Here is a 27160-nt window from a genome sequence, read left to right as displayed (position 1 = left end):
GGGATCAGTGCAGAAAAGGGTAGGCTTGTGGGAGGACAAGTAGAAGAATATCTGAGCATTCCAGAGCTTTGAGTGGAACCCTAGATTCCATTCATTTCACCATTTGTCTGCTGTCAGCAAATACCTGTGAAACCTACTGGCCAAAGTGTGTCTCATCCCCCACTAGTACTAGTCCAAAAGAGGATGACAACCTGCTGCTGCTATCAGTTACTACTGTAGCTCAAGTGGCAAAGTTCTGTGCAGTGAATGTAAAAGTTACAACTTTGCTGATGAACCATGTGGTTATCAACATGATGCCACAGGATGGAATTTCAGGGATTTTTTAGTTTGGTTTTTTAAAGAACCTAGGAACTTGCCCACACACAAAAAGTTAAGAGTATTAAGGTTGCAAAGTCAAGTACTCAGAAGTTAGGAAGTGTCCAAATTGAGTAACCTTTGTAACCTCGTGATTTTGCAATCTTCTTTTTTATATATTCTTTATATATGTTCTTTTTTTTATACTTTTACCCCAAATTGTGAGAGTATTATCACAAAAGAAGGATGAGGGGTTGTTCCGACCCCCTGGAAGGAAGCAGAGGAGGGGAGTAAATGCTCTTCCTTGACCCCAAAGCAGTCATGAAGGAGAAAGATGGTGCCCCTCCTCCCCAAATCAATGAAAAAAATCGATTTTTAATGGCATGAAATCTGGTAATATAATAAATCTGTGCCTATGCATGTAGTGGTTCTAGTATTCCCAACCCTGAGTAAGGCCCTAAAAGAGCATGATATTGACTTAAAAATCATAAGATTTTAAAAGGGAGTGTCTCTCTTTATTTGCCTTAAAATTTCTAAGCCCCTTTACTTTATGCTTGGGTCATGTTTTCAACCTTTTTTCTGTAAGTATGAGGGCTAGAAACTTGCTTTTTTGTTTTTTTTAAAATGAAAGATTATATTCCCAAGCACTATTCACATCAGCAGGTAGAACAATGTGATATTTTTCTTGTATTGCAAGACTTGCAATAAAATCGTAAGAGTTAGCAGCAGTTTTGAATATTAAAATGATGGAGAGAACACTGGTGGCAATTAACGCTTTGTTGGCAACATTCCCTGAAAAGTGACTGTAAATATGACAATTTTCTGCTCAACAGATCTGTTTCCTGTGTTTATGCAGAGTCATAGTTAGAGCTCTTCAAAACCATAGTTATTTACTGTAACTCTGCATTTATCATCACCATAAATTTTAGTAACTTCATATTACTACTACTATCTGGATTAGGATATTAATTTCAAATCGTTATTGGTTTCTCATGGCAGTGAAGTTGGAATGAAGTTTGAGTGAATGTCTGTGTCTCCATTTGGACTCACCTGACATTAAATTCATGAGTTGCTATCTTTTGGTGGGAATGACTTATATAATATACGCTTTGGTTAGGATCAGATAGGTTGGTGGAGACCCCTGTCTGGGGTTGCCATCACAAAACCAGGTTTCAAAAAGAACTACTGGTAGAATTTAGAAGATTGAATCCTTGATTTGTTTTTAGGTCGGAAAAAGCTACATAGTAATGCACTCCCAGTGTAGGTTAATCAACTTGAAAGATGTTCTTTAGCTGAAATGTCAACATTTGCCTTATTTATTTAATAGATATAATTTTAATTATCTTGACTATTGAGGGCTACATTTGGGGTCCATTTAATCTAAAAATTATTTTTCTATAGCAAATATAGGAATGTTGAGAAGTTGCTGTTCATGTGAGGAATCTCTTTGTTGCTAATGTGATATATAGGAATGCAGGGGATTTTTGTAGTAAAGTTTGATAAATTAATACCAAACCAGTTTATTAGTATCTGTCATGAACATACATACTACAATAAGTAGTGACAACAAGGTAATAGGGAATTTTTCTTTTTCCTAAAAATAAGAATTAGGCATGTGTTTATCTTAATGTTTTGGGTAGGTTTTTTGTTATTTGTAAGGATCATTAGTAGTAGCAGATGGATATTTGGAAGTCTGGCATATTTGTAGGTAAGTCTTTCATTACTAGAAATATGTAAATCTTAGTAAAATCAGTTGTATTGCCCTATCATCCTCTACTAGACCATATCAGAAAAGCAGCCTGCATAATTTGTTACAGTTGGCAGGCTCAGCTCAGGAGAGTCCCTTTGATGAGAATACTTGAAAACTGAAATACATCTTCAGAGAGGATTTTTTTCTGTAGATTGAAGGTGAAGTTGTCACTATTAAGAGAATACAGGCAAGTTCTCAATGCAATGAGCTGCAAGCATAGCTGATTAGACGATGAAAGGTCTTTAGTTTCTGGTCCTGCTGGTCCTTTACCTTCTCAAGCATGGGTGTAAATACAAACCCTACCTAATAAAAGGAATAAAAAAGAAATGGTTTCTCATATCATTTAATGTGTCCTATATTTATTAGAATTGTGTTTTGTTTTTTATGTAGTTCTGTTCATATCTGATAATGAAAGTTTCAATCCCTCTTTGTGGGAGGAGCAGAGAAAACAGCGTGCTCAGGTGGCATTTGAATGTGATGAAGACAAAGATGAAAGGGAGGCACCACCCAGGGTCAGTATTGCCAACTCCATTTTGAATTCCTGATTATTCCCCTTTACTCTTGCTAATGGCTATCAACTTCTATCTGCACTGATTAATATCTAGTAGTTGAAGAATTAAAAAGAGTCAAACTTATTTTCTTTTCATCCCCCATTTTTTTAAATTATTGAAGGGAAAAGCCTTTTTGATCAGTGGATTTCTCTTTTGTCTGGACAATTAGGATATGTTATTAAAATGGAGCACGTTGTTAAACTGTGAGCTGGTTTAAGGCAATACTGTGCATTACTGGGATACTGCTGCACTATGATGCTTTGAAAAAATTCAGGACAGTAGTTGGAAAGAATCACTGGGATCTCACAGCTATTAAGGACTGTATCTTGAGTATTCTATAAATATAGGCAAAGGAGAAACAGCAACCACTTTAATGAGATAGGATTGGACAGGCTTCTGTGCATGAGATAACATAGTAGAACTGTTTTCTGGGACTAGCTAATTTACCCTCAGTACTGCTGGGTTTATCCAGATATAATTCAAATGGCAAAATAGATGTGCAGGTTTGTTCTGTTAATTCTGTCTTGTTAAATTCATACTTGATTGAAAATTCATGTTTTAAGTGGTTTTGTTGCTCTTATTTTCTTTTACACAGGAGGGTAATCTGAAGAGATATCCAACACCATATCCTGACGAATTAAAGAATATGGTCAAAACGGTTCAAACAATAGTACACAGACTTAAAGATGAAGAAACCACTGAAGATGCTGGCAAAGAGTCAAAGAAAGATGGCCTGCAAGTTTCAGTAAAAGATGTGGGTGTAAAGGTTAGAATCAATTTCCTCTTCCAATTTTGACAGCTATTCCAAAGATCTGGAGTATTATATTGCATAACAATATATTCACTTATTCCTTCTAATTCAATCTTGTTTTCTTGCTGAAATATTTCACAAACATCAAATTAAAGAACATAATCTATGTATTCAGTATTTTAAAAGAACCAGTAATAAATGGGTGCTTTGTGTTAGTGATAGTTGCTGCTCTCTGAAAGACTCTGTTTGGGAAGCAACCCCAGTGACTCACTCCTGAGATCAGTATAATTTAGGCATATCACAAAAGTAGCTTGTTTGATCTTCTGAACAATGGCATCTCCATGCCTTTAAGCATCCCTTATTTGCTGATTCTCAAACTGGAAATCAGAATGATCACAGAGGACTCTGCCTTTCCCCTGTCTTTGATCAGAGGATTTATAGAAAAAGCTGGAAAAGGCAACAATGGCGAAGCATCTAATAAATCCTTCACTGGCCCAAAACATGTTGATTATCTTGGTGGTAACAGTGGTGACAGCTGCTAACTTCTCTCATTGTCAGTGCACCAGTATGTTTTTTGTTGTTTTTTGTTTAATGTGTTCATGTGTCTGCCATTCTAGTCTGCCACTAAGTCAGCAAGAAGGGGAATAAAATAGATTTGTAGGAAAAAAGTTTATAATCAGCTGTTTTAATAATCCAAAAGATATCTCCTCACATTTGCTTTGCAGTCAAAATTATTTTTGAATTTGTATCTGTTTTATGTTGTTGCATGATTTCCCCAAAATATAAAATATTAGCTATAATTATAAAACATTAATAATTGTAAACCTTTCCAGGATAGTTCTCCACTAATCTTTTTTAATTACTCTAGACTTCAGAAGTTGCTTCAGCAAAGAGTAAAACAGAAGACCGAGAGAAATATATGATGGAAAACTGTGTGCAGCAGCCCATTGAACCAGAAGCTGAGCACAGCACTGAAAATTTACTGATGACTGCACATGTTAAAACCTTAGAGAACACGAAAATAATAGTCAACCATGAAGATATGCTTGAGGTATGGCATTATGATGAGCACCATGGCAGTAAAAGAATTGCGTTCATGTCGGATTGAATCTGCTATTCTGAAAAATTATGTTGACAATAGCAGAAAATGCCCATCCATTAGTATTGTGAGCATCTGGGAAGTAAGTATGGTTTTTAACAAAGTAATGCAATGTTTTTCTCACTTCAGATTACTTTGAAATAAGTTTTTGTCTGCATTTTATTGGAGATACAGACTGAAATATATGTGAATTTAAAAAAATCCCACAAAAACCTCACTGATTTAAATGTGTGGTCAAAGCCCAGTCAGAAGGTGCTTATGGTGGTACTGATTTTCTGCTTCCTCTTAACTGTCTCCCCCTTTTTGTTGCATAGGTAGTTGTAGGCACAGCTGTCATTTAGACATCCAAGTATCTGATTTGTGGGAGCAGCTGGAAACTTTGACATTCAAGTGACTTAAATTTTGCTCACACATTTTAAATGTAAAAAGGAGATATGTTTTAAAAAATCTGTGCCACTATGTTTAATACAGACATCTGCACTAAAGAAGGTTTGAATTTAATTTAGCTGTTGTGGGTTTATAAACCTGTAAGCTTTTGGTTAAGATTTAGGCAGAGATCTTGAATTCCTATAATCTTTGTATAGGTGTGTGATGGATGTACACCAAGTAGTCCCCCATCTTTTTCTACTTAGGACCAACTAGAGAGACATGGCATAAATCAATGGAACTCACCACTAAAAAAAATTACCACAAATCACAATTTTTAAACTGTATTTTCCATAGCATAAGTGAAGTTGTATGTGTTTAAATAATGAGCAATATAGTTTGAACATTCTGAGAAGCCACCCTTTGGAAGGACAGCTGCATCTTCTTTCTGAGCAGCACATTCTTCGTTCTAGCAAGCTGCTGCAAATGTTACTGAAAAATGTTATTTTTGACATTAAAAAATAAAAAAGATGATATCAGAGAAATAGGTTGGCTGTTTAACATTTGCAACAGCAACTTTCCAAGCCAGCAGTATACCAATAAGTGAAGGAGATGGAAGGATCCAGTTGATCAGACATTGGAACAAAATTTCTTGCTTCCAATTGGTAACCAGGGTTAAAATAGCATTAGCTCAGTTCTAGCTGAATCCAGGCATCTAAACTTCGTATGCAAATAAGTTCTCCATTTCAAAATTGAAAAGTTGTTCTTCGAGTGTATTCTACTCAGATGTGTGCATGCCCAGTGCAGTGATAAGAGAGAACTTTTCTTAGCAGTACCTGTAGGGGGCGGTGCTCATGCCCTGTGGCCCTTATCCTCTTCCCAGGCTACTTAAGGGCAGAGTCACCCCAAACCCTGTTTGCTACTTCTCACCGTCTGCAGCTCGAGTCCGAACGTTCTCTGTGGTATTTATCTCTCACTTTTCTATCTCAGTTTTCTGGAATTTTGTCATACACGATTAAGTTAGTTTAGCGGTTACCTTACTTTTAGTTTATAGTAAATACTTACTTTGGGATGTCCTTACCAATATTTAAACATTGTCTCCCATGTGGGAAGGCTATTTTCAATAGTGATCCCCACAGATGGTGCTTGTTGTGCCTCAGAGAAGGGCACATTAAAGAAAGGTACTCCATCTGCAAATTGTTTAAGAAAAGAACATAGGTGGCTGAGGTACTTGTGCCTCTAGCTGGCAAGGATACCCAAGACCTCTGCAGATTGTCCGGTCCCTCAGACATTGTCAGAGCTGTAGCAAGCCAATGTTCCTTGGCTAGACTTGGATGCCTTCCCCAGGAAGAAGAGATCATGTCCAAAAAATGGTCTCACAAAACGGACTGCAGCCACTTCAGAGCTTGAGGAGAATAATCTTCCTCTTCCAGGAGGAGTGCAGACCAACACTGTGATTCTTCTGGTACGCAAGATGGAGTTGAGCAGTCTACTTAGTCTTTGAGGTGGCATCAGTGGGATACTAGATCGTTGACTCCAGTACCAGCCGTGGAATGCCCGTTGAGTACAGTACTAATGACATTGGGACTAACTCTTTCCCCACCATTGGTATACCAGGCAACGACAGACCTGCTTTGCCTCCCTGTTCCTAATTCTCCAATTATTCAGGAACATTCTGCTGCCAGGACTACTTTTGTGCAGTCTTCGTTACAACCTACATTGATTGCAGATTTGTCTTAATCATCTCTTCAACACTGCCTAACACTCAGAGTAGGCAGTGTAGGTTGGCCTCTTTATCAGTACCAGGGGGTCTGTCAGCACAGTTACTATCTTCAGTACCAACAATGACTGTGGTGCAGACCACATCCACGGGATCAGTACTAACCCATGCTTCGGTACCATCTTCTGTTTTGATACGAAGTGTGAATGCAGTGCTGCTACCAATCCTCGAAACATTGATTTCTCTACCTGCCTCAGTACTGATGTAGTTGGTGTATTGGGCTTCAGACATGGCTGGATATTTGCTTGCTTCACCTGGGGTGACTTCTCTGTTGCTTTTGATGACTTGGGGTGTTTGTCAGGATTGAGCTCAGTGACATCCTTTCCCTCTCCCTCATCTTTGAGACATCATTCTCAAAGATTGTTGAGACCTCCTATGGATCACGATGGGTATCAAGATTGGCACCGTTCCCGCAGTAGGGACAAGGAATTGATCTCTGGACTTGCTTCTCACCAACCAATTTCATGAAGAGAGAGACCTATATTCCCCTCTTCCTGAGATGTGCAGCTACTACAGCCATGCATTTGGTGAAAATCAGAGGTGCTGAGGAGAGGCCAAAGGGAAGCACTGTGTATTGATAATGGTACCCTGCGACTACAAATCTAAGAAACTTCCCATGGCTCAGGAAAACTGCCACATGGAAATAGGCATCTTGAAAATCAAGAGCAGCAAACTGGAAAAAAGCAGTTGACCATGTCTGGTTCACACTGCATCTCTTTGATCATCTGGGTCTATTTGTAAACAAAGCAAAATCAACTTTTAAACTAATGCAAAAAGTCAAGTTAAGTGGGGCCCTACGACACTCTACAAGTTCAAGGTGTGTCTGCTAAGTGAGCAATTTCAGACAATGCATTGTCTGTGGCTGTCCATCCAGGCTCATTCTTCCATATGATTCACGTATGCCTGAAGTTGTTTGGTCAAATACTTACTTAGACCAGCATGCTTGATTGCATCTTCATTCTCTTCAGGCCTGTTTCAAGTTCGCATATTGCCATCCTCCACAACCATATCAATCGTGCCTCCACAGTAGGTTGGAGAGTACATCTGGGGACTTTGAAAGTTCAAGGACTGTAGACAGATCAGGAAGCTTCTCTTCATATCTGTGTCCTGGAGCTTCAAGCTATTTACAATGTGTGCCAGGTCTTTCAGTCGTGCATCAAAGGCACAGTGGTTCATATACTTACCGACAACGGTACCGCAATGTATTATATGAACAAGCAGGATGGAGCCCACTATAAGCAGCTTTGTCAGCAGATAGTGAAGTTTTGATTGTTCTGTATCAGGAAGAATGCATCATGGCTGCACAATTACAGAGGTACGGGAACTTAGCCAATCACCTCAGCAGGATTTTTCTCTCAGAATTATGAATGGTTTCTGAAGAACAGTGTGTTGTGGTCCAGCTTCAGAGAATGAGGCATTCTGACTATTGACCTGTTGTCTTTCATTGTAAAGAAGTGCCATCAGATTTGTTCTCAAGCGAGCCTCAGTCCAGGTTTCTTGACAGACCCCTTCTACTTGAATTTGGGATCAGTGTTCTGGTATGTCTTCCTCCCCCTCCCAATCATCCTGCAGGTCATTCTCAAACTGAAGTTGGATCATGCCAGACTGATTCTCATTACACCAGCTCGGTTGAGACTGTGTTGATTCTCCAACCTCCTCAGTCTGTTGGTTTGGCCTCCCATATCTTTTTCTTTATCCCAGCCTATTGATCCAGCACTATGGTCAGATTTGGCATCCAATGCTGAGCAATCTGGACCTCGGAATGGCTGCATGGCTAGATGAAGAGGAGCAATGATGTTTGGAAGCTGTTTGACAAGTATTAATAGGAAGACCTCTGGTAAGGCTACTTATTTGGCCAACTGGAAGCGATTTTCAGTTTGGTCGCTAGCTCAGGGATTTCAGCTGATGCTGACTAGCATTCAGGACATTTTGGAATTCCTGTTATACAGTCAGTCTTCTGGTCTGTTGCTCTGTTCCTTGAGGGTTCATTAACAGTGACATCAGCATTTCATCAGGCCCATCCAAAGGAAGCAAATTTTCTTGTACTCCATGGTAGTGAGATTCCTAAGAAACAGTTCCTTGGTGGGACCTTAATACTGGCTTAGCTCCTTTTATGGGGCCTCCATTCAAGCCCCTGGCAACCTGTTTTCTGACCCTTCTGCGCCAGAAGACAGTATTCCTTGTTGCTATAACATTTGCAAGGAGAGTGAGCTACAGGCCTTCATGACTGAGGCCCCATATACCCACTTTTTCATAGACCAAGTGGTGGCCCTACAACCACCTCAAACTTTTTGTCGAAAGTGGTTTTCACCTTATCTAAATGATTTACTTACCAGTGTTCTTTTCTAAACTGCTCTTTAATGCAGATGAAGTGTGATTTCATGTGTTGGATTTGAGATAGTGCTTTGTCATGTTTTTTTTAGCATCCCCTAATTTTTTTTATTCAAATAAGGATCGAATGAAAGGCCAGGTGATCTTTGCACAGACTATTTCCAGGTGAATATCTTCCTGCATTATGACAACATATGAAGTAGCTCAGACATTGTCTCCATGGCAATTAAACACTCATTCAAGGAGAGCTTAAAGTGATGTTGATAGCATTCCTCAGTGATGTTGCAATATTAGATGTTTGCAGGACTGTTACCTGGTCTTCTGTACACCCTTACCAAGCACTGTGCTGTTATCATTGCATCTAAGTCAGATGCAGATTTTGACAAGGCAGTCCTGCAGTCATTGTTTAAGTAGACTCATCTCCTAGGTGACTCTCACATGCAGCACGCTTAGGAGAGGAGACTCTTGAGTGGAATACATGTCTGTAACCATTTGAAGAAAAAGCGTTTTTTACCTATACTGTAACTGTTGTTCTTCGAGATGTGGGTGCAGACATGTATTTTTGGGTGCCCATCCTGTCCCACCTTTCATCCCCTCTGCTTTGGAGTCTCTACTCATCATGTTGGGTGCAAAGGAACTGAAGGGGGCTGAGGTGGCACTTCCCTTAAATAGCCAGCAAAGGAGCTAAGTGCACAGTGTGCAGCATCACATGAGGGGTACTGCTATGTAAAGTTCTTTGGTTTTGGTGCATTGGGCATGCACGCACCTGAGTAGAATTATACATCTGCACTCATATCTCAGAGAATAACTGTTACAGTACAGGTCAGTAACCATTTTATCTGCTGCATTAAAATCTAGGGGAACAGTGATAGAAATAGTGAGTGAGTGACTATCCTAATTACGTTGAAATGCATTTCTGTTTTTGGGAGGCTAAATTGTGTTTGCCTGTCCTCACAATAAGGCTGTGTTCTTCCTTACTGTAGCCAGAGGCACTATGGAATAGAGCTGTTAGTCAGGCTACATCATGGAAGAAGAGCCCCCTGCAACTCCTACCAGAAGTCCTGCAGGTGAAATGTCCTGAAACTCCTAGCAAGAAAAAATCTGAGTCAAAAGATGCTAACTCTGCAGGTTTCAGTTTCCAGACTCTCTACTAGAAGAATTTTGCAGTATTTTTAAGAGAAAACAGCATCCTCTGAAAGAATTGTCTACTTCATAGATGGAGGTGTTTTTTCTTAAAGATCAAACCAATAGCAAAATAAAGAGCTGACTCAGAAAGAATTATGATGCCTTAGCTGCATCTGGGCAAGCTACTATGGTCTTCAATACTTTCTCCAGAATTCTTTTAGCTTGGGGCTGATTAAATAAAAGACAAACTGACATCTGCCTTGCGTAAAATTGGTCAAGCTGGAGCTTTATTTGTTTATACGTCCTTGGGCAAAGTTAAATTTTAATCTCCTTTAAGTTCCTTGGCTTCAGATGTCCCATCTAAAGAGACCTTTTAAAAATATCTCTGGAAAGTGGATGCTTGTGCAACTGGTATTGCCCCTTAAAAGTTTATAGGCATCAATCAAGCTGTTCAGTGAGAAGCTAGAGAAGAAGGCAGCCAAACAATGCAAAAGGAAAAACATATATTTCCTTCTGCTCATCTCACCCTGCTCTCCTCCTGTTCCACCTCTTTACCTTAGAAAGAGGTTGAATTTTCAGCTTCTTAGACTGAACCTTGCTGAAAAGAAGCAGTAAACATTTTTTCTCTCATGTATTCAGCCTTAAAAACAAGATTCAGACCTCAAACTTCCTAGGAAATATCTTCCCTTTTGAATTATAAATCTGAATTCAGTTTACTGCTGCGCCACGCTTTATTTGAAAATATTATTAGATCATAATAGAAGTGACCAGAAAAAGGGGAAAAGATAAGCTGTCAGATTTTGAAATTCTGCAAAATATCCAAAGACTTAGCTAGTTTCTGTTCCTGAAAGAGATGCCAAAGTAGCATCACTAATCATCAACATTAGTTACCCCTTTTTGCCTCAAGACTAACTACATCTCAAAGTAGAGGGCATTCTTAGATGAGAGTTTGAGCCCCTGCCAGCCTACCTATAGGCTTTCCTTACCACACTTTGTTCTGCTAGAGCTGCTGGCTTAGATTTTCAAAAGTCACTTATGATTTTGGATACTTGTGATATTTGGGTACCCATCCTGAGACACCTCAAGTGGTCTGATTTTTAGGAAGTGCTGAGCATCTGCCTTGGTGTTTCAAGTTCAGCAAACAAAAGTGGAGGCATCCAAATCATTAATAACTTTCAGAAACTTAACTATGAGAGATAAGCATTCATTAGTATTTGTAATATCTGGCCTTTCTGTAGGTGGCGATTTTTATAGCATAACTTTTTAAAGCAACCCTCTACAGTTTTACAGCATAAAAGCTATTTGTTTTTCCTTTGGCAGGAGTCAGAAGAACTCTCTTCTGATGAAGAGATGAAAATGGCAGAAATGCGCCCACCGCTGATAGAAACCTCCATTAACCAACCAAAAGTAGTAGCCCTTAGCAATAACAAAAAAGGTTAGATAACAAAACACACAAAAACTATAGCACTGTCATATAATTCTGAAGATTGTTCATTTCTCTATTATTGAGTAAATACCTAGGTATGGCAGAATTTGATTTTTACTTTTTTGTAAATTTGATAGTTAATGTTGATTTATTTTTAACCTTTCCCCCCAATTTTTATAGATTAAAAAAAAAAAAAAAAAAATCAGTTTCACAGCAGTGGGCATTCTGTGTTGCCATAGGGCTGTATCAGCAGGACTGCAGAGAGCTCTTTACATGGCTGGGATTCTGGGTCCCTGTGGGAGAAAAGTGCAGGGGAGGCTGCACTCACTGATAATTATCGATGGATGTATTTTTTTCCATTGATGTCTGTGTATCAGGTAAAATCGATGTTTACTGATGACTGCCAATGTAAATTGAATCCTGCCAAGCCTATTAATATCCCATTTTTGTGTAATAAATGGAAATTTAAACTGCAGAAAAATGGAATTTGTCAAGTGTCTCTTTGTGGGCCCAGACTGGTGCTTGTAAGTCCAAAGCCACTTTCTTCCCTTTTTCTTTCAAGAGGAAACTTCGTGTTATGAAATTTGTTAAAAGAACCAGAATTGGTTCTTTGGAGGATAATTGTTCTAGCCAGGGCAACCATTTTGTCAGAAGAGTAAGGGCAGGTCTAGATGTTTAGGACACCAAATTTTAAAGGCTAGGGAGGAGAGGTTCTTTGCCTATTTTATATATTCTCCTGTGTCAACTAATTCAGTTCCTTTCAGAATAAGAAGCACTTTGGACACACTCTGTAAAGGGATGAGGGCAGTGAGGACCTTAGGGACCTGTAGGGCTTTGCCCTGCTGTAAATCCATGTAACATTCATTCACTCACATGTGGAAGAAGTGTGAAAAAGGGAGATGAACTTGACAGTTAGCAAAGTCTTCTCTGGGATCTGATGTCTGGCTAATAAAATGAGCCAAAAGCTTTTTCTTTTTCCCAGGAGCTAGAAGCCAGGTTGGCAAATGTATTGCTATTGGTTACTGAGTTAGTCTCTTGGAACCAGATTTTCAAAGTTAAGCAAGGTGAATTGTATATGTATGTTTGCCTATGTCTAATTTCTGCATACAAAACCTGATTTGCTCATGCACATGGCTAATTTGGTGCCCACTAGGCCATGCACATAGATGATTTGTACTTGCTCATCAGGTATTTGCATGCATAGGTTAGTCAAGAAAAAATGTGTGCAGGTATACATATCTTACTTCAGAAAATCTGGCCTTTGGCTTTCCTGAAAGTATTACAGAGTTCTGTTTCTGAATTATAGTTAGGCAGAAAAACATGGATGCTCTTTTCTTGCTGTACTTATAAAAACTTTTCTGCAGAACATGACAGTGTTTACAGCACATCCAATGGTTTTAAGATTCATTTTCTTCCAGAATATTTTGTCCAATACAGAGCTGTATTATAACTATATACAGTACGTTGCTGTTTATCCAGATGATCTGGGGGACATGCAAAACTTTTGGATAACCTGGTGTTCAAATAAACTGAAGTGCTGCAATTTCGCTGATATAGAAATATGGGGAATAAATGGAGTAATGATGATGTTTGCTTAATACATTGTACTTTAATAAAGGGTTAAAAAACAACAACAACTAGATTTTATTAAAACCATTGTGGACATAATTCATTTAAATTATTTATCTTTAAAAAAATACCATGACTAATCATGGTCAGTGATGAAGCCTATTGAGACGCTGTTAGTAGGTGATTAACATAGGACAACATGAGAGATTTGGATAACTGGAATTCTATGGTAATGTTAGAAAGCAGCAACTTTGTCTACAGCTATATTACCATTTCACTCACATATGAAGCTGAACACTTTACTTGGAAAAAACCTAATAAGGCTTGTGCGCAATACAAGCACTTGAATGGTTCCTAAAAGCAGAAACATGTGAAACATAATTTGATTGATGGGTTTTGGAAAAGATTATATAATGTAGCATTGGTACTTGGCCAATAAACATCACAGAGTAACAAATTGAATTTCAATAGTAGGCAAGTACTAACTGCACTTAGCCCATTCTTAGCCAATTCTTCCTTAAAAAACAGGAACCATTGCTGACAAAAACAGAAATTCTGTCAGATTATATGAAGCAAAGCTGAACTTTGCAAAGGCAGTTTATTAATATGTTTATAACAATTATTAATGCTAGAGTGTAGCCATTTTAGAGTCTAGAAGAAATTATACTTACTTTTTCTAGTAATAAGCATTACACATGGCTTTAGAGAAGTTAAATATGTGCATGACTAAACTGACAAATTTTATTTCAGATAATAAAGATGCAGATTCCTTATCAGATGAAGCCACCCACAACAGCAATCAGAATAACAGCAATTGTTCTTCTCCTTCTCGAATGTCAGATTCAGTCTCTCTAAATACTGACAGTAGCAACGACACTTCACTGTGCTCTCCGGACAAAGAAACACATAGCTCTGCTATTTCTAAAATCAGGTTTGTGAAACAGTTTATAACAAGGCCATTAGGATACCTGAGCAACTACAATAGAGAAACTTGTTGCTTATCTTTTAATACAAAATTGTTATTACAGTCCAGTCTGATACCTTTATTATTGTTTATTAAATAAATACTTTCCTGTTTTAAAATAATTTTAAATAACAAAATAGGACTTTTATCTTGAAGCGTAACACAGAAGAACTTGATTTTTCTAAAAAACAAAAACAACCTCCCCAGCAAATTTTAATATGCAAGAAACAAACAGTTCTCATCTTCTTAAGTTACACAAATTGGATCCTTTTGAACTTTTATTTTTCTACAGTCTCTAAAGAATACTTCAATCACATCATTTAAAAGTATTCAGAGGAGAGCAAATTGTTTAATGATATAGGTTACAAAAAGTGGTTTGCTTTCCTTAAATATTTAACCTAGGAGTTTAATGGCTAGCTGTCTGTAGTTTAGTAAACAAAACATGGTATAACAAATTAAAATCGAGACATTTTTCTCATGCTACTCTTGTATTTGGAAGTATCCAATCAAAAATATAATTTTAGTTGTTTGTTGCAACAAAAACAACGTAAGTACAACATTGAAACAATAACACTGAACTTTTAAGTGAAATTCTGAAATCAGGGTCTGATTTTGCAACCTCTTGCTAATTCAAAGTTTTTGCTTACATGAATAGTGCAACTTGTCATGCGAGTAAGATTTGCAGGATTAGACCTTTAGTACAGTATGTTTTTATAATGGCAATATAGGAAATTATAAATTGTGGTCAGCAATTTCTTTTGTCTCATAATGCATTCATGGGTGGGACTTTTGCATGATAAGTTGTGTATTATCTGAACCAATATTTAAAAATAGATGAATGCTATTGGCTGCCTCTCTGGTTTTCTCAATGAGCTATCACTTTTTTTCAGGGAAGAAGATGAAAATTTTAATAGCCTTTTGCAAAATGGAGGTGAATTAAACATCACACAAGAAGAAAAAATCAGTGCACAAGAGAAAATTACAAATTTGCCTGAATATGAATTAAGCATTGAAGAGAGATTAGCTCTAATAGAAAAAGATGTTGATATAAACACAGCTACTGAGGAGTCTCACAAATTAGACCAAATTAACATGAACATCAACAAACTCACTAGTGAAGACACAGTGCAGCCAAGTGCTGTGGAAAGATTAAAGACACAGGAAATAGTGTCACTAACGGGCTGTTTAAACAATAACATGAAAGAAGAAACTGAGCACTTGGAAAACAGAAATCAATATCTTAACCTTTGTTCTATAAGTAAGGTGAATGGACATTCTGAGGAAGCACCACCTTCTCCAAGGAAGCCTGAATTAAAGAGAAGTATTCCAGTTGATACCGATTCTTCTGATATGTGTATTTCAAAGAGCACTGAAGATCTGTCCCCACAGCGAAGTGGCCCTGTTGTGAAATCTCACAGTATCACCAACATGGACATTGGTGCTCTAAAAATTTTTGATACTGTCAATGACAATGGATCTCAACAGCCAAACTCAGTGGTAAAATCAACGTCTGCTGGTTCAGATGGAAAAAACATTGTCCGAAGCAAGTCTGCTACTCTACTATATGACCAGCCTTTACAGATATTTCCTGGATCATCGTCGTCTTCTGATTTAGTATCTTGTACAAAAGCTTTGTTCAAGTTTGATTCAAATCATAATCCTGAAGGTGCTAATGTAGTCAGAGGACCAATAGCAAGTGGTGCACAGATGTTCAGTGCACCTCAGTATAATATCCAATATAGCAGCAGTACAACAGCCAAAGACACCTTGTGGCCCACAAAACAAAATGCCCAAATAGAACAAGGAAGCTTACCTCCTCAACGTTTATCTAGGTCAGACAGCACAGAAAGCTCTAATTACATAAAACATTCTGCCAACATGAATTTCTCCAATCATAACAATGTTCGAGCCAATGCAGCATATAATATGCATCAAAGGATGGGTGGAAGACACATAGAAATGTGGGCTATTCCACCGAATGATAGACTTGTTCCTGGGGCAACCAGAAATACTCTTCAGAGACAGAGCAGCGTATCCTCTACAACTTCCATAAATGTTGGTGATACAGGACCTTCAAGGCGTGTTCAGGTTCCTGAAGGGGACTATTTAACATATAGAGATTTGCATTCAATGGGAAGAGCTCCACCAATAACGTCTGGGCAACCGAGACCTCTTTCTGCAAGAACATATAGCATTGATGGTCCAAATGTACCCAGACCTCAGAGTGCTCGCCCTTCAGTGAATGAAATACCAGAAAGAACTATGTCAGTTAGTGACTTTAATTATTCACGGACTAGTCCCACAAAAAGACCAAACCCAAGGGTTAATTCTGAACATTCTTTGTTAGACCCTCCAGGAAAAAGCAAAGTCCCTCATGATTGGCGGGAACAGGTGCTGCGACACATTGAAGCTAAAAAGTTAGAAAAGGTAAAGATTGTTAATTTTTCATCTTTCTGTCATCCTATATTATAAAAAACAAGCTATGTAATCTTAGTTTTGATTAATTTTTCACTTTGCAATGAAAATGTGCTCTGAAACTTCTTAAATAGAACCTGTAAACATTTTTTCAAAAAATGTAGGTATGTGTTGAATGTCAGATGAATATTCATATAACTGATTATGAACTTCCCTTACCTTCCCCTATTCCACCCTGCGCTCTCCACCCCTCTCCCCCAAGTTTTATTTTCATATCATACTTGTTGACCCAGTTCAGCTACCGTAGAATGAATCTTAGAATGATGTTAAAATGTAACATCATACTTCCACCATGGAGCCTTGCTGGATTATAGAGCCAGCTCAGGTAAGTGTTGTTTTTATTGTAGTGTAGTTTTTAAAAAATTATATTAAAATATAATATATTTTGCAAGATGATTGAAAAGTTAATGTCTCTGCAGCTTCAGTTGCACCTGAACACAGAAGGCATACTAAGTACTAATCAGAAATCCAGACTTTTGGAGTTCATTGTGTTTGTCAGAGTCTTGAATGATCTTTTGATGCTTTGAGATAAGGGCATTTAGCCATCTGATCATGGAGATCCCAGCAGATTTGATATGACTGACCATTGGTGACTAAGAAACATGGCTGATATTTCTGCAGCTGCTCTCATGTGGTTTGCTATACCTAGAAGATAAGAGTTGATTGGCAGTGTTGAACAATTACGTGTCATTACCAAGGGATTTGAAGTGAGGATAGCATCTTTCAGGAATGTAATCCTCTATATTGCTCAATGTATATATAAAGTCTCTTGGCAAGATATTTTCTAACTATAGGGCAGAGTGTTGTTGCTATGCTGATGATACACATTTCTTGTCCTTGAAAACACATGGCCTTGGATGACATTGTGAGCCAGATGCATCAAGCTGCTTTATTCTTATCCTCAGGAAGATGAAATCTTGCTGGTGGGTAATGATTATATTAACACTTTCCTCACCTTAGTGTCCCTGCTTATTAAGGGAATTTATTTGAAGATAAGCAAGGTTAAAAATCTTGGTATCACATTCAAGCATGGACATGAAACACAAGTATTTTTTTAAATCTGCACAATTTTTTCAGGCAGTAACCTTTTTTTGTGATAACATCAGAACAGAAACATTAGCCCTCATGACTAAGAACCTTAATTATTGTAATTCCCTGCTTGCATGAATAAATTGTAGATCCTGGCTTCACGCCTTATCTGGGTAGGTATGTGAGCTCTGACATCACTTATGTTTTAAAGTGTGTTTAAAGTGTTTTAAATAGTGCTTTTATTGTGGTGGATCCTTGAATACCCACAGAAATGAAGGACCATCACAGACCTCACCACTTTCTACTCCCAGTGTAAGGTGCATGTCTTCAAACTTGCCTTCTCTTGTGTAAATGCATAGCTGCATGTACATAAGGAATAGAAACAACCCTACCAAAACAGAACCCTAAGATGAGAGAGTGGAAACGCTCTGCCAATAACATCCAGGCAACAGAGACATTTTTCTGCCAGAACCTATGGCATTGATGGTCCAAACGTACCCAGACCTCAGAATGCTCCCACTTCAGTGAACTAAAATTCAGGGAACTATGGTTCAGGGAACTTTGTCAGTTAGTGACTTTACAAATGTTAGACATGGCACCTGATATGTTACTGAAAGACATCAGATACTAGGTAGGTAGTGTAAGAACCAAAGTGTGAAATTTGCAGCTTCTTACAGCTCATCTTTTTCCTCCACATGTTTAAATAAGACCTTAAATTTTTTTCCTAATAGAATGGTATTGTATAATCACTGTTGGATCCTTAATTCTTATCCTTCCCTTCCATCATTCTAGTTTAGTTTGTTGGAATCATGAGGTTTAATTGTTCTTTAACATTTAAAAGGGTGGTTTTGTTTTTTTAAATAATGCTATTAGTTTTTAGCGTGGTTTTTCGTTCAGCGGTCTGAGCAGTGTGGGGATGTGTGAGAGACACACTTTCTCTTCCTCTGTACAGGGAGTGCTTTTATAGGTAACATTTATTTTTGTATTCTTTGGTGCATGATATATCTTTGGGGGAGGAGAGGCAGAGTGAGGACAGCTGGCTTCAGTAGTGTTACTGAGCATGCTTGCTCTGTGTGAGCATGCTCACCACAAGCCAAGCAGGAAATGAGGGGGCAGGGGGAAGACCATGACACCACATGTCTCCCCATGCATCACCACTGTTCTCTGGGCTGACCTCAAGAGATGGCTGGGCCAGTACAATAGTGGGGAATGTGAAAATCCAGTTGTTTGCTGCATGTTTCTCTGTCCCTTTCTATTTAAGGCATTCAGCACATAGCATATAATTCCCGTCCCTTTTTTTTTTTTTTTTTTTTTTTAAAGTTTTGTTTTTCAGATGACTTAAGTTTATGGGAGTCCCATTAACCAGATGTTGGTAGTTTCAGGTGTGGCTTCTGTTTGTAACTCAAAATGGGCTTTTAATTTTGTAGGGAGTTATTTCATATATAGTCTAGTGTTCACTGGGGAAAGAAACTGTATTATTTAATTTAGAAGATAGCTGTCATTGTCGTTATTCCTCCCATAACTGCATTGGTCGTTGGGCACCGTCATTGATAAATGATCAACCAATTGTCTCCACCCTTGACAATTGTTTTTCAGTGCCTGAGTCTCCACGAAGTCCATTCCTGTCCACTCTTTTATGTTTTCAGTCCATCTCATCTTCTGCCTGCCTCTTCTTCTCTTCCCCTGTACTGTCTCTTGGCGGTGCAGATATTGGAAATGATCACAACCTTTTGATGCTAAATTTTTGGCTGTGGCTAAGGAAGATTGTTAGGTCAAAGATCATCAGAACCAAGTTTTATTGAGAGAGAATCAATAACAAGCATTGCACAGTCATTTCAAGCAATGATCGGTGGAAAATTTGCCCCACTGCTTGCTCTGGAGGAAGACGTAGAAACACTGACCAACAATTTTAATGCTGTAATGATGGAGGTAGCAATGGACAACTTGGGAAACACTGTAGGAAGATAAAACCTTGGGTCGCAAATGAATTTGGAAGATCACAAGTACATATTCTTTAACAAACATTCCACAACAAACAAAGGAAATTCATAGATTAAGAGAATCTGTTTTGTTTAAACAGTATAAGGGATGCAGCATAAAAAAAAAATCAGAAAATACAAACTTAAAGCTTTAATTCACATGTTTACACAGTAGTATGGTTAAGGTCACTGTTCATCTTTGCTTTGCATTACTTGACTTTTAGTGATTCATCATTATCACTTATCATTATTTCTATTTAATGATTTTTAGTGAAAGTTTTCATGAATGATTTTTTGTAAGATTCCTACTGAGATTATAAATCCCAGAGTTTCTAAACTTGTTGTTAGAACAAACTTTAAATTTTAAGTCACCAAAGGCTGCCTTAAATCAAAACCAGAAAAGCTAGTTCTTGTTTTGTCTGGGTCTTGGACATTTTCATTTGGTGATATAAAGGGGAAAACATTTCAAACAATAGTTTGCATAATAAGGGTCAAAGGAAAACCCTGATATCAAACAAATAAGATTAATAACTAACTTCAACATAGCAACCAATGTGTATAACCCATTTTAAAGTATGTAAGGCATATTCTGTCATAATTCCTGTCACAACTGAGCAACCTGAAACTATCCAACAAGGAATAAAAATAAAAATGATAGCGAAGACTTTTTGAAGATAGAACTTTTTTTATATAGAGACTTGAATAAAAATGGCTGGATTGTCCATTACACTACATTGCATTTTTTTTTGTAGGTGGAAGAAAGGTGCTTCTTCAGGTGATAGTTCACATGTATTCCACTTTTGGTGTGCCTGCCCCCCATCCACACACAACTGAAATTTTTTTGCAGTGCAGCCATCCTGTGCCCTGCACACACCCTGATGCTCCATAGCCAAGAGTATAAAGCAGTCCCATTCCTCTGTCATGGAGTTGACCAAAACCATCTTTACTTCCTCACCCCAGTCCTGTGAAGAGAGAAGACATAAGGAGCACTGTTTGCATGGCGCTGTCTCTCTAGTTCTGAGCAGATGCAGCCTAAGAGGCAATTCAAGGCCTTGATCAGGTTCTGCTGATGTCTAGCCATTGAGTGGCCACTGACCTGTCTGGGCAAACTCTCCAGGAGTCATTGATATGCCTACAATTGGATCAAAGCACTCACTGAAGTCAGCAGTGCAGGAATGCTCTTCAGACCTTCCAGCACCAGAGTTTGTTCTGATCTAGACTCTGCCTTTGGAACTGAAAACCTCAGCACCGACTGCTTCCAGTCCATATTTGACAATACCAGACATTCTTCCTCTTCCCCCCCTTAAAGTATTCACCTCGGGAACCCATCTTCATGGTATCTACATGGCTCACCATTACTGGGAGACTTGACATTTTCAGATCATCCTGAGTTTCTGTTGCTGTCCTCTACTAATAAACTGTCTGCTCTGGTTCTGAACCTTGCTCTGCAACCACAGGAGCTGTGTGCAGTCCCTTTCAAACACCTGAGAGATCTGCTACACCTGTGGAGGAGATATATTCCTTCTCCTCCTTGGCTTCAGAGGATCAGATGATATGTTGCCTATCTACCTACATCACTCCCAGAACAATGTGACCCTAGCCTGCCTGAAAGGACAATCAAAAACCACTCCCAAAGACAGTCTACAGAGATGTCTGTGTGAGTAGTACCCTGCACGGTACTCACAGTGGCCTGCACTCCCGTTCCAAAATCCCATACATTTGTGGCTCTTCTGGGCCTTGTGGGAGATGGAACCCTGAGAACAGAGTGCAACAGCCCCTCAGGAGATGAAGGCAAGGTCACCTTCACTTTAGAGACCTCAAGAAAGCCACCCTACTCAGCTATCTCCTAATGCAGAGAGTGAACAGGAAGACTTATGGGAAACGGAAGCCAAAATCTCCTCCTCACCACACAAGACCATGGCCTTAGTTGTTCCAACCCAGTCTGACAATTAATAGACTTTCCATTAACTCCTCAGGAGAATGGTTGACATTCTGGAAATTCTGGTCAATATACTGCAAGAGTAATTACATAAACTTCTTGACAGCCTGCATTTATTAGACCCTGGTAGATGGGCAATGCCAATAAATGATGGCTTCTTGGAACCAACTAGAAGACTTTGGCAGACTCCTGCCTCAGAACCATGTACATCTAAAAGAGAACAGACTTGCACTATTATGTCCCCATCAAAAGTTTTGAATATTTCTTTAATTCCCTGACACCAGGCTCTCTGTCCAGGAAAGGTCCAAGAAACAGGGTCCATCTAAAACAACTCCCAGGAAAAAGCCCCTAAATGTTGGACCTCTTTGGTCAGAAGTCATAATTTTCAATTGCCTGCAAAGTGCACTGCAAGTAACCAAGCATTGCTGGCTGATTATGATTTCCTGGCCTGGGACCACATATCTTAATTTGCAGGAGACTCCTGCAGCAGCAAAGAGAGGAGTAAAAATCCCTAGTGCAGGAAGGACAGCTAGTTGCATGGATCTCATTAGAGGTCTCTCTTGACACTTCTGATATGGTGGCCTATAATATAGCTACCGCGGTAATAATGCACAGAGCTTCTGGTTGCAGTCCTTGGGAATATCAATGGTATTTAAAACAACCATGGTGGACCACTTCTTTGAGGACTTTGACCCTTTTAATAAGGACATTGATGAGGTTCTTCATGCCTTGAAGGATTGAAGAGCGACCATGTGCTTCCTGGGCATATACACCCTGGCTCACAGAAAGGAACTGTACAATCCTCAACTCTGTCAGATGCAGCGGTAACCATCCTCATTATTACAGTCAGCAAAGATCTTCCATGCTTGGAGGAAGAAGCAGAGGTTCCAGATGAGGAGACTGTCTCTTCCTCCTCCTCCACTACATACTCCTGCCTCAACCTCAAAACAGTAGGTTTGATGATGTGATTGAGTCTTGCAGATTTTCTCACCTGATCCAAATTTTCTCACCTTTAGGAAATGTTTGTTTGTTTCAGGAGACATGGAACTGGATTATCTTATATCAGTGGATCCTGAAGATTGTGGAGAAAGGATACTCTATCCCATTCTAGACCCTGCCTCTTCATCCCCTCCTCCTGGCCTGGACCCTCATTACAGGATATTGCTCAGGAAGGAAATGGACTCCCTCCTACATCTCAGAGCAGGTGTAGTGCCCTTGGAATTCCCCGGGCACTATGGTGGTGTTTTTTTCCCCTGGATATTTCCTGGTCCCAAAAAAGAGAGGAGGATGGTGCCCTGTCCTGGGCCACCAATAACTCAACAAGTTCAGGATGATGACACTAGCATCCATAATCCTTACTTGATTCTCAAGACTGGTTCACTGCTCTCATCTTACAAGACACACACTTTCATATTGCTATGCTCCTGCCCCACGAGAAATACCTCTCGTTTCTTGTGGGGAAAAGTCTCACTCCCATTTCAGAGTGCTTCCCTTTGGCCTCTGTGTGGCACAGGGTCTTCATCAAGTGCCTGGTGGTTACGGGAACACGTCTGAGAAGGGAAGGAATTCAGATCTACGCTTGCCTCAATGACTGACTGATTTGAGGTCAGTCACCTCAGTACATGAACAACAAACAACTCCATTTGAGTAGTCCTGGATCTTTTTGCCACATTAGCCCTCAATCAGAATGAAGTCAGACTGTAGAGGTCATAGGAGCAGTGTTGAACTCCTCATTGGTGAAGGCTTGTCTGCCCACAGGACAGATTTCTTACCATTCTAAATCTCAGGTGAGATAGCTTCAGTCTCACCTAACAATCTGAAACTCATTGGTCCCATTGTTTCATGCACTTGTGCAATGCAGTTTGCCAGATTTCACCCATATTCCATGCAAAGGTGCTTGAGATCAGCGTATCTACCTGGCAGATACCACACAGACATGCTGTTCAGTTCTCCAGGATGTCCTCTCCTTGATAGATAGACGTGTGCAGCAGAGTGCCCTTCTCTTTATCCCTTCCCATCATAACTAGTGACCGATACTTCTGCAATAGGATGAGAGTTCATCTGCGCCACACCTTTGGATCCAAGGCTTCTGTTCCATCCAGGACATCAATATTCACGTAAATATCCTGGAACTGAGAGCCATTTGGCTGGCATGCAGGGCCTTCTTCCCAGTGCTTTGAGGTGCCACTGTACAGATGCTCACAGATAGCACAGCAAGATACTGTATCAACAAACAGGGATGAGTTCACCTATCATGGTTGTCCCAGGAGGCAAACCACCTTTGAGAATTGTGTATTGGTCACCATGTCACATCAGTAGCATTACATCATCCCGGTCTACAAAACATCTCAGTGGACCAACTCAGTTGTCAGTACTCAGTTAGCCACGAATGATCACTCAGGGACTCCATGCTGTGAGACATCTTTTTGCAGATACGGGCTTCCAGTTTTGGACCTGTTTACATCTGACCAATACAAGTAGCTCAATATGAGGCTCATGTATGCCTACTCCATAATTCCTCTGATACAGAGAGTCCCTGGAAAGATCAGGTAAATTGGGGCTCTAGTAATGAGACTAGTGCAAGCATGGCCACAAACACTTTTAGTTCTCAGACCTCAAAACCTGTTGTCACGGTCCTTGATTATGCTCTCAACACACCCTGAAATGATACACAATCAGATAGAAAAGTCCAGCACCTAAATTGAGCATCTCTCCGTCTCACAGCATGGATGCTGGCTGCTGTATAGCATTTCAAAACACCTGACTTGCAGCAGAAAAGATTCCTCCAGGCTGATCTATGCTACTTAAATTGAAGAGATTCATTATCTGGGAGTTGGAGAATAATTTCACTCCTTTGGAAGCACCAGTGGCTGCCCTCTTGAACTGTCACTTTATCTTAAAGCATTTGGGTCTTTCCATTTGTTCTGTCAAGTGCACTTGGCAGCCAACTCTGACCATGATATTCTGGTGGAAGGCCACATCTTCTCTTATTCAACAATGGCTTGGTTTGTCAAGGTTTTGTATCGTCCATATCTTCTCAGCAGTTAGGAAGATGCTGCCCTCGTGGGACACAGTGTTATCTTAAGAGCTTTGATGGAACTCTTCTAGAGCCAATGACAACCTGTTCCTTGTACTACTTTTCTATAGAGATCTTCCTAGTGGCCATAATATCAGCCTGAAGACTAGAAGAGATTCAGGCCCTTACGGTGGATTAAAGTATTCCACAAGAACTAAGTAACTTTAAAACCTTATCTGAAGATTTTACCCAAAAGTCTTGATTTTCATCTTAACTAGATGATCCGTTTACTTGTTTTCTTTCCCAAATTTTACACCACACAGAGAGAATCTAAATGCTACACCTTCAACGTTGTCAGGTCTCTTTCCTGCTATCTAGGGTCAACCTATCTCCACCCAAATACTGTCAAAATGTGTCTCAGATTGTATTAAGACATGCTATGTGTTGGCTCATTTTGGACCCATTCCACCAGAACTCAGGCCGCCTCTTAAATTTTCCTGTGAGGTGTCCCACTCTTAGAGATTTGCTGAGTGGCTACCTGAAGTTCAGTTCACACCTTCACCCAGCACTATTCCCTGGTGGAGGTCTCTACGTCTGAAGCCTGCTTTGACAGAGCTGTCATGCAGACATTTTTCCAGTAGACTCTAAGCACTACCTCCATTCGAATTATCGCTTGAGTAACCTGAAGTGGAATACATGTGGACAATCATTTGAAGAAAAAAGTTACTTATCCTACAATAATTCTGGCTTTTCAATATGTGTTATGCTAGACACGTGTTTTCCACGACCTGCCCTCCTTTCCTGCTATTGGGGAATCCTTGCCAAATTAGATTTGGCATAAGTGAAGGAGCTGGAAAGTGGATGCGGCCGCCCCATTCTTTATGTCCTTGGCTAAGAAGTGCTCGAGGGCACACAGGTGTGACCACAACAGACACTGCTACTCAAAAAGATTCTGGTGTTGCACACGCACCAGAAGTGGAACACATTGACAACACATCACCAAGAGCCAGTTACTGTACCCACAAAAGCCATTATTTTACTTATAATGTAAACTGCTCACTAGTGGTCACAAAAAGTATTTGATCATGCATGATTTATTATTTTTATTTTATTTTTAGTTTCTTGTAAAGATTGAGCTTCATTCTGTTTAAAAAGCCTTTAATCTTTTTTTTTTTACCAGATTGTCTTTACGTATATGGATTACTAAATGTACTTTACATAATATCAAGATAGTGTTTCTGTATATCTAGTTGAAAGTTCCCTTTTTAAGAAATTAACTGAAACAAATCTCTTTGAATTATGAGACAATACACTGTGTTAGGTGGAAGAGATGGTTTCTATCTATAAAATGTGGTGATGATAAATATCTGCAATAGAGAGAGTGCAAATACTCTGTCTTCAGAGAAACAATTGTGGGGCCCGACTCTACATGTGCATATTTTCTTTTTTATTATTGTTGTGGATTTCTTGGGATTTCACAAGAGGTGTGTTTTGCTTTCAATTCTGATGTCATCAGGAATTGAATGCTCTGCTTTTTATATGTCCCGGCCTCTAGAAGAGGTCTAAGATAACTCTTTACAATCAGCATAGTGTGTCCATTGGGATACTTATTTTTCTCCATATTTGGCATGACGTTGGAAAATACCCTTCTAAATAAAAATAGTCCATGAACTTCTACATTGCTTTATGTAAAATGAATATTGATTGATTAGTTAAACAATAGGGTAAACAATTACACTGAAAAATACCTCTCTTCCCACATTTAAATATAAAATTAGGCCAAAACTTTCAAACATGGGTTTATATAAAGTTAGAATCCTAAATTCATATTCAACATGTAAATAAGTGGCCTAATTCTCAAAGCTGCAAGTGTTCAGTACCTTTGATTTAGATGCTTCAGTATGAATTTAAAAGTCTGATGTTAGGAATCCATGTTTGAAAGTTTTGTCCTAAATTTACTTCCTGGTTTCCCCACCAGTTTAACCAATAAAATTTATTATCACAAATGTGGCCTTCACATATTTTCACCAGTTGATGGGTCCATTAAATGTTTCAAGAAAGGTGAGCAACATTCTGTATTTTGCAGGTTTAGGCCCCAATTCTTCACAAGTTCTTCATGGGCAAATCCCTGTGTGTGCATGCAACCCCACTTGCTTTAGGAATGCTCTGTGAGAGTGCAGGGGTGCACCTGCATGAAATTCTGTGCAGGATTAGGGCCTAATGGCCCAGTATCCAGAGATTCACATACAAAGTGTCAGAGTCCACCTTTGCACAACATGACCGTACTTATTTAGCCTTTTTTAGAACTAGTTGTGGATGTCTTTAAACTTGTACTAAGTAACCAGCAAAATAAGACATTAAGATTGTTTTAACATGGTGAACTTGAGCCCTGTGCAGAAGGCCGGCACAAGGCCTGTGAACCATTTAAATCCCACTTAAGCCCTATTTCTGCATAGAGATGAATTTCACCCACAGTACAACAGCAAGTGCCTTTCATGTGCAACATACATATTTTAAAAATAGTATCAAGCCTTCATATATATATTTATTCACCAACTGTATTTTATGTGCTTTTCCTCATTTAATTGTGATATTAAGAGACTGTAACTGGCCTAATCATGCATAAAGCATGTGCCTAAAACTTTGCAGGATCAGGGCCTGAGGTATGCTTTGACAATGTCAGAGATCATTACCAGTTTATGGGAATCCCACCTTC

At 39.1% G+C, this 27160-nt stretch overlaps 1 protein-coding gene across 8 annotated transcripts in view; it reads left to right on the top strand.

Moving 5' to 3' along the window:
- ERBIN (erbb2 interacting protein) overlaps positions 1–27160 on the top strand; it is a 220635-nt gene that overhangs the window by 156631 nt on the left and 36844 nt on the right. For all 8 annotated transcript variants that reach the window (XR_010923878.1, XR_010923879.1, XM_067568851.1 and 5 more), the window contains 6 exons: positions 2435–2556; positions 3191–3361; positions 4215–4397; positions 11368–11482; positions 13793–13973; positions 14897–16433. Coding sequence is in view for 6 of the 8 variants with exons in the window: in XM_067568851.1 (XP_067424952.1) it covers positions 2435–2556; positions 3191–3361; positions 4215–4397; positions 11368–11482; positions 13793–13973; positions 14897–16433 (2309 nt within the window). In the remaining 2 variants the exon portion in view is untranslated. The remainder of the gene's footprint in view (positions 1–2434; positions 2557–3190; positions 3362–4214; positions 4398–11367; positions 11483–13792; positions 13974–14896; positions 16434–27160) is intronic.

Source organism: Emydura macquarii, unplaced genomic scaffold, assembly GCF_026122565.2.
Source record: "Emydura macquarii macquarii isolate MOO-44397 ecotype Brisbane River unplaced genomic scaffold, CSIRO-AGI_Emac_v2 contig_2897, whole genome shotgun sequence".
Classification (NCBI taxonomy): domain Eukaryota; kingdom Metazoa; phylum Chordata; order Testudines; family Chelidae; genus Emydura; species Emydura macquarii.
The sequence above is the reverse complement of the archived record's forward strand: the minus strand, read 5'-3'. Positions and strand labels throughout refer to the sequence as shown.